We start from the raw sequence: 8,703 nt of genomic DNA on the forward strand, positions 1-8,703 counted from the left end.
TTAATATTGTTATTAATCTTTTGGATTATTTGGGAGTTCAACAAACTCAATTATAAGACTTTGAGGGCACCTAATTAAGTAGAACTATACAAAGTTCAACTTGTCCGCCATTCACACTATGCAAAACTCTATTTCACTTCACATTTATAGGCCCACTAACACATTTTCTCCTATTGATTGTGACAAACTTAATTGAAGAAATTAAGAGATATTATAAATTTCCAAGTTCCACAATTCACATTGTTGGACACTTCCGTAATAAAATTTAAATGCATTAATTATAAATACTCTAATATTTTCTTTATATACATATTAACGCTCATATGGCACACATATGGCACCTATTAAGAAGACAAAAGATTAAGTCAGGGCTAAAAGGAATCCAATAATATAATTAATCAATTTTTATAATCCAATAAAATATTCAAAAAATCCATTGATCCACCTAAAACAAACCACTCCTCTTCAAGCAGTTTTTGTTCTCACACAATTATTATAATTTTAAAAGTAAGAATAAATTGAAAACATCAAGTATGAATTGAATGAGCTTCACTTAATAATTATATATATGTAGACATGAAAGTAATATTTCAATGCACAACAATCTTGCTGTATCTCTCCTGTGTGAATTAAGATTTAAATTTTTTTTTTTATAAATAGGATATAAACAATTTATACAGGAATCTGCAAAGGAATCTGGTGGCAAAAAATTAACAAGTGGTTGGCTCATTTAATAATTGCTTAACAAAATAATTTGGCTCAATTAACAATTACTTGAGAAAAAAATATTTTAATTTTTTTTAATTTTTAAAAATTATGATAATAATAAGAAAGAGGAGGGGGATATAGAAGGGGTCCCATTTCTTTTTTTATTTCTTTTTCCAGTTTTACATGCTCTCCCTCTTTGCTTTCTTTGAGAATGCCCCAAAGTGCTCCCTCGAGTGTCTCCTCCAAATCATCTTCCAATCTCTCCTTTTCTCTTAACTTTTAAAGAGATCCCAACGCATCCCTGAGGAAAAAGATCAAATTTTGCAGCAATTCTATGCTATATTCCATTGATTTCCACCAAAAATCACTTCCAATTTGAGCCAATCCTTCATGAAAAGGTTTGATTTTTATGCCTCCTAGGGTTTCCAATTTCAACCCAAACATCAGCCTGTTCCTGGGCCTCTCAGGGTATCTTTGAGCTGGATTTGATTTAAAGGTGTTGCCAATCGAATCAAGGCTTGCTTTGTTTTTCTGGTAGTGCCAGCAAAGGGTTTAGTTGTTGGAGTGCTAGGGTTTGGTTTTTTAGGTGTTTTTCAAGGTGAAAGGCGATGGCTTTTCATCGCCCGATCCCTGGCCCGGGATCGGGCTCTGGGCTTCATTTCCTGAATTCTCCGTTCGGGGATACGACCTTCACCAAGGTGTTCGTCGGCGGGCTGGCTTGGGAGACGCAGAGCGACACGTTACGGCGGCACTTCGAGCAATTCGGAGATATCCTTGAGGCCGTCGTCATCACGGACAAGAACACCGGCCGGTCAAAAGGATATGGTTTTGTGAGTATCTCTTCCAAAAATTTGGATTTTCAATGGTTTTATTGATGGATTGAAGAAAAACAAAAAGCTGTCTTTTTAGGTTGTTGAACCAAATAGTTTGATTGATTTTTTATTCTATTTTGATGCTTTGTGCGGAGGGTTTTAGGTGACTTTCAGTGACCCTGAATCAGCAAGGAGAGCTTGTGTGGATCCCAGTCCCATCATTGATGGCCGCCGGGCGAATTGCAACTTGGCTTCATTGGGGAGACCTCGGCCCCCTCTTCCTTATTGTGTGTTCCTCTCTCTGTTCTCCATTGCATCCATTCATGGCTCTTGTTGCTGCTTTTCAAACATCTTTGTTTAGCTGTTTGTATTTTCTGTTAATTGCTTGTTTAGTAACTTTCCATTGCAATTTGTCATATCTACATAAATGTGGTCATTCTTGCATGGTCATGGGCGTACTGCTATTTCTGGCATTTAGTTATTTTGTAGAAGGTTAAACCATGAACAACCTGATCGTCTGATGCGTATAGTTGTTGTTTGTGGGTATCTAACATTACATTGCAATTCAAGATGTTTACGCAAATGTGATAATACTTGCATCTTCATGTGCTGTAGCTCTCTTTTTTGCATTAATTTATATTGGGGAAGATTATTACATGAAAAAACTGAATCTTCTCTGCTCTGGCGTGTACGGCTTATTCTTCTGATGCAACTAGTTGTTGTTCATTACTCATCTAACTCTGCATTGCAAAACAGGCATATTTATGTAAATGTGGCCATGCTTGCATGCTCATGTGATGTAATGCGATTTTGTCATTGAGTTATCTTATAGAAGATTAAAACATGAAGAAACCGAATGATTTCCACAAAATGTGGTTTTACTTACATCTTTTCATGTGCTGTAATGCTATTTGGCATTAAGTTATCTTATAGAGGATTAAAACATGAAGAAGCTGAATGATTTCCACTAAATGTGGTTTTGCTTACATCTTCTTGTGCTGTAATGCTATTTTGGCATCAAGTTATCTTTTAGTAGATTAAAACATGGAGAGACTGAATGATTTCAACTAAATTTGGTTATACAGTTAGACTTACATCTTCGTGTGCTGTAATGATATTTTGGCATTAAGCTATATTATGGAAGATTATAATGTGAAGCAACTGAATCATCTCCCCTCCGAGCATCTGCTTCTTATTCTTCTGATGCAAATAGTTTTTGTCCATTGTTTATTTAACTCCACATTGTAAACTGACATTTTTACGTAAATGTAGCTAATGCTTGCATGTGTATGCGATGTAATGCTATTTCTGGCATTCAAGTTAAATTATAGAAGATTAAATATGAAGAAACTGAATTATCTCCATTTTGGGTGTGGTATGCTCCTGATGCGAATCTTTCTTGTATTGTTTTGTTCTTTTGTAGCACAAGTGAGGTCGACTGGCCCCTACTATGGAGCTATCCCGGTTGTGCGAGGTGCTTATGTTGGAAGCCCCTCTTATAATCAACCAATTCCTTACAACTATCAGCAAGGGTTTGCCTATCCACAATATGGGTGAGTTGAATCTTTTATATGCAATGATTGCTTAATGAACTTTCAATCTTAAACTTTAGGTGAATATTGATGAATATTGATTTCAAATTATTACAGGCTTGATTAATATTGCTAATGTATCTACTGTTTTGAGCAATTTACTGTCTTTTGAGGCATGATAGTTACAGACAAGATAAATTAGCAGACAGACATGAAAACATGTATAGGCATAACTACTACTATCAAACACATGGAGGTGTTGGTGAATTGTTTTTCCCAAATTGTGAGTGTCTCAGTGTTCTGAGACTCAAAACATGAAGAAATTTTGGTTTGTTCTCAGCTAGTTGGTTTTTCGATAAGATCTGGTAGCCTTTTTTTTTTTGTTGCATTTGGAACTGACAATTTTTGACAAACATGTTTGCATCCTATTTTTAGAAAACAATTTCAATGGAACACAACTCATTTTATTATTATCATTTTTATATTGTAAATAACCATTTTAAAAAAATGTTGCACTTTTCTAAGGAGTTCTGAAGCTTCAATTTTGGAGAGTCATATGGTGAGGATTTTCTTTTTGGGAAACATCTCAATATCTCTTTATTATTTATTATTTGTTATATATGAATTAGTACATTTTCTTTTTCAAACTTCATAGTGATTAATATTAAATGATCAAATTCTATGTTTATCAAGGGTAAACATGTTAATACGCATAGGTCTTGATATTTTCCTTATGTTTGATCAATTTCTACTTTTTTTTTTTCCTCTTTGAGTATCTTCTTTGTACATCTCATTTTACTGTATTCATTTGCATGAAGGCATCTTCAAACACTAGTGAATAGACAAGGAAATTCTGCCTATATATGTACCTATAAAAGTAGATTTTTGCGTATGCACCTACATGAAAACTGCATTTACTTATATACCTTGCAGATTCATACAAGGGCTAAAGTTATTATTTTTTAACATTTTTTTTTTTCAATATTGACTGTATAGATATATAAACAAACATTTATAGTTTGATTATGATAAGTGAAAACCTGTCTTGATTAATTATTTTGTAATAAATATATTTTTCTATTTTTTATTTTGAAGCACAACCGTAGGAAATAGAGAATATTTCAATATTTATCTACTTTCTATTTTTGCAAATCTTAACTTGACAATGTATTTAAATTTTATCTTCATTAAGGTTAAAAAAGTCTATCTTTGTAACAAACCGGCGTAGATTTTATGTACATATATGCATGCATGTATATTATTTTCAATGGTACAATTTATTTTCATAACACTTTGCTTTATTCATGTGTATAATGATATTTGAAAGAATAACAAATATATTTGAGAAATTTGCGCATTTCCTTCTATAACTCATGAATACCTAGACCAATATAAGAAAAATGGATTATAAAGGTTAAAGTTAGGAAAATTGACTTGGAGGTTCTTGGTAACTTTCAAAAAGAATTCCAAGCCCTTGAAGTTCGGTCGTTACCAATAACTCCCTGTTGCTTCACTTCAAGCGTCTACTTCAAACATTCCTCTATGAATAAATTATCATTTTGTTCTTTTTATCTATTTATTTTTTGGTCTTCATTTTCCCCGGTGAACTTGCTGTGGCCAGTCTGTCTAGCTTGTTGGGCTCACCTGACCAGCATGAGCTCCCATTGGATGGGGGAGCTCGCTCAATGTGGGCTTGGCCTTGGTAAGCTCACCCTGAGGTCAGCAAGCTCGCCTGGCGACTGGGAGCTCCATGCGGTGGGCTGAGCTCGCATAGCCCATAGAACTTATTGGCCTTGGCTGAGATAGCTCTCAGGGGTAGGCAAGCTTCCCCGGCACTAGGGACCCATCGAGTCAGGGTGAGCGGAGCTCGCTCAATGTGGGCTTGGCCTTGGTAAGCTCACCCCGAGGTCAGCAAGCTCGCCTGGCGACTGGGAGCTCCATGCGGTGGGCTGAGCTCGCATAGCCCATAGAACTTATTGGGCTGACATTGCCTTGGCTAAGTTAGCTCTCAGGGTGAGGCAAGCTTCCCTGGCACTAGGGACCCATTGAGTTAGGGTGAGCTCGGTCCCGCCCCAGGAAGCTCCTTGAGGTAGGGTGGACTCCCTCAGGCCTTGGGAACCTGCCTGGCCAAGGCGAGCTCGACCCCACCTTAGGGAGATCCCAAGGCTGGCCTTTTGGGGTGGGGTGGCTTCCCTCTGCCTTGTGGAACTTGCTAACCCGGGATGAGCTCACCTTAGCCCCAGCCCAAGGAGCTCACTGCAGGTTGGGTCGAGCGGCGAGCTAAAGGGGCCGGCCATCCGCGTGTGAGCTTGAGAGGGGGAGTGAAGTAGGTGAAAGGATAAAGAAGTAGTTTTAATAATTATAATTAAATTTAAAAAACAAAATGGATTAAAAAGTTAGTGGATTTAAAACCCAGAAATTTTTGGGTAGGTGAAAGAATGGAGAGAGGTTTTGGTCAAGTGAAACATTTTAATTTATTAGTTTCTTTGCCCATTTAGTTTCAATATTGACTACAAGGGGTTAAAAAAAATTCTCTAAGGGGTAAAACAGATATATCAGGGTTGGTTGAGTCATGAAAAAAATATGTATTTGATTGGAATGACTAATGAAAAATATGGGGTGATTATGTTTGATAACAATTTCATCTTTCACTTTTGTTTCTAAAATTTATTTTTCAAAATAATTGAAATAACCATCTATTTAGGAGCGTGTATTGTTAGGTTTAAACCGAATTAACGGACTGGACCTATCTTATTCATTTTGGTTCAAAACAATACTCCGGTTCCAATTTGCTTTTCTGGTGATTTGATTTTTAATTTTCATAAATTGCGACATGGAATGATCTGAACTCATCATATTATTAATTTTTAAATATATTAATTGATAATATCGATAATTATCAATTAGTATCATATCAAACCCACTACTATATCTCATGCAAACAGAAAGTTGTCTGTGTATAATTGCTAATATATATATATATAGATATATATTTGTTTGATAAAGTATTCATATTATTTATGCATAAGTAACGATTTAATAAATTATATTCTAGATTTGAATTTGGTAAAATCTTGAATTAATTATATTTAATGACCATTATCACCTATTAAAAACTCACTGATGGTGGAGTATTTAAGTGATGCCAATATCTATGTTTGGATGTTGTTTAGATTATAACTTCAGACTGATTGAAATGCCCACTCATACATGCATTTTAAAAGCACAAAACAACAAGCATTTTCTGAAAGTCGAGATAGAAAATTGGGAGTTGAACAAATATTTTCACAACAACTCAATTATGCCTTCATATCTTCTGTTCTTTGTCTTCTTCTCAGCAAGTTTGTTCCTTCATTTAGTATGCGCTCTATAATTTATTTCTTTGTAAACTGCATATAAAGAACCAGATAAGTATCTTAGACTTTACTGCTGTTGGCATGCAGGTACACATCATATGGTCCTGAATATGTTTATCCTCAAGTAAGACCATCTGTTGTTGATGCTTATCTATTTTCTTTGAAGTTTGAAGTACTTAACTAGGAAGCTGTTGATGTCTGAATTCATTGGTGTCTTTTTATCTGCAGAATGTATATACCCCATATACTGGGCAACAATACATACAAGTGTATGGTATTCCTGGAACAATAAATCCGACAAACTACCCAATCAGCCAGATGGGTCATGCCCTCCCCCCTGGACATGGATATGCTGCAGTTCAGGGTTACACGATGCCAGGTCATCATCTTGTACAGATTGCCGGACCGAATGTTTCTGGGGCTACAGCTGCACCTGTGCCTGCAATTCCAGCTTATCATGCAGGCAAACTTTCTGTATAGGAAATTCATTTCTTTTTTGGTTGGTTTTTGTTTCTTGGTTGTTCAAGTTCTTATAATTATTCGATAGATTTTTGGACATTGCCATAAGTAGATGACATAGGAGAGATAGTCACAAATGGATTCCGGAGTATGTTGCTGTTGGTATCTTATGGCAATGCTATTTCTGTTATTCATAGTGTATAAAATTGATTGAATAATTCTACATGTTCAGTTGAATTGCTGACGATATTTTAACTCATGATGATTTTGTTTATCCAGGGTTAGCAGCCGGGCCGTTTCCCGCTCAACCTCAGTTCCTAGGTCCTGCTCATTCACCCCAGTTCACCCAAGGCAGTGGTTCAGACCAAACAGCAAGTTGAAAGGAATGAATGAAAAAAACTCTTGGGGTATAACTTTCTCCTGGATAATTCTTTTTGTCTTCATCTTCATCGATTATATTTGTTCCATTTCTATGATCACAGGAATCCTTAGATTGCAGCAGGACTAAGGAAAGCAGCACTACACCCGCGTAGCCTGCTTGTCTTGCCTTGCAAACTATCATCTTTGCATTCTTAAGGTGAGTTTCATTTTCATTCCTTCAATGGCATACTTAACTCATTGGTAATCTTTGGCCTAACTGTTCATTTTAAAAAAATTTCAGGTTGTCCATAGTCATGGTCACTAGAGATATCAGAGTGTCATCTTCCAGTTAACTCCAGTGGATGGAGCTGGAAGCACAAGAGCTGGAATGCTCTTGTTCCACTGCTGTCAAGTGTCTGTAGATTCTCATGCTCTATCATGCGTGCGATGATGCCTGGTCGAGCATGGACTGATGGATGCCGGAGTTGGAATCCGACAACCTGTAGAAATTAGTGTCAGTCAAGTTATAGAATCAACTTGATTCTTTCAAACTCCAGATCTGAGCTCTATATTTGTGGAGTTCTTATGTTTATTTTTTCTTGTGTTTAAGATTAGCCTTGTAAATAAATACCAAATGATGGTGTCTATCATTAAACTGTTGATTGCCAATGCATTCTCATCCTGTTATTAGCTTTCAATGCTGATCTGCTGTCAGTTTTGGCTAATCTAATAAAAATTCAACATTTGAATGTGTACATAATTTTCTGTCTTTTTCAATTGGGGTCCGTCTTTATTATGATGTGTTTGTTTTCTGTATCATTGTCGGCAAATAATTCAGAAAGGTTCATCCAGGCAAAAATCAGGAAAAAAAAAAACAAGAGAAAAAGGAGGCTAAGTTTCATTGATAAGCATAATAAAGTAAAAGAGCAAAGTTTTCATGATTAAACACAAACGCTGGCATGACCAATTTAACAGCAGATATGTGCGGAATTGTAGAAGTTTCACATCTCATAGAACTTCTCAAAGATATCTCGTAAGGCAACAATAAACAGTTCATGAACTTCGTTTACATGTTCGATACGAACTTTGAGCCATTTTTCCATGGATTTGCTTTTTAACAAATAAAATTGAAAGGTTGTGGAGGTTTTAGCACAGGGAAATGAAAACATGAGGAAACTTTCAAAAGCTAACAACTGATTACCCGAATCTCCCCCAAAAGACTATTGGAACAAACCGTATTGCTCGAGGGAAGTTAGCAAGTAGTTTGCTGCCATCCAATTTCCTCCATTTGTAAACATAGCTCTGGTAGCCAAGAAAAAGGAGGAAATAATAGAAGTAATGTTATTATTGTCACAAACTCAGAGGCAAACTTTTTTTAAACAATATCGAACATGGTCAGATGCATGTGCAGCAAGATATAGAAATGAACCTAAATGTTTTTTGAGATGTCTATCCTATAGAACAGGCAGCAAAGTT

General features: G+C 36.0%; 1 protein-coding gene across 2 annotated transcripts; it reads left to right on the forward strand.

Annotated features, from left to right (window-relative positions):
- Positions 1-892: 892 nt before the first annotated feature.
- LOC120267057 (RNA-binding protein 24-like) lies at positions 893-7,925 on the forward strand. Of its 2 annotated transcripts, XM_039274738.1 has the most exons (8): positions 893-1,538; positions 1,684-1,807; positions 2,944-3,073; positions 6,496-6,532; positions 6,637-6,871; positions 7,147-7,274; positions 7,350-7,444; positions 7,529-7,925. In XM_039274738.1, exons 1-6 carry the CDS (start codon positions 1,317-1,319, stop codon positions 7,245-7,247), a joined length of 849 nt encoding a protein of 282 aa, XP_039130672.1. In that variant the 5' UTR covers positions 893-1,316; the 3' UTR covers positions 7,248-7,274; positions 7,350-7,444; positions 7,529-7,925. The 2 variants fall into 2 exon arrangements, with proteins under 2 accessions (XP_039130672.1, XP_039130673.1); XM_039274739.1 differs by lacking the exons at positions 7,350-7,444; positions 7,529-7,925 and having other exon boundaries at positions 6,637-6,907; positions 7,147-7,230.
- Positions 7,926-8,703: the final 778 nt, after the last annotated feature.

Source organism: Dioscorea cayenensis, chromosome 8 (genome assembly GCF_009730915.1).
Source record: "Dioscorea cayenensis subsp. rotundata cultivar TDr96_F1 chromosome 8, TDr96_F1_v2_PseudoChromosome.rev07_lg8_w22 25.fasta, whole genome shotgun sequence".
NCBI lineage: Eukaryota > Viridiplantae > Streptophyta > Magnoliopsida > Dioscoreales > Dioscoreaceae > Dioscorea > Dioscorea cayenensis.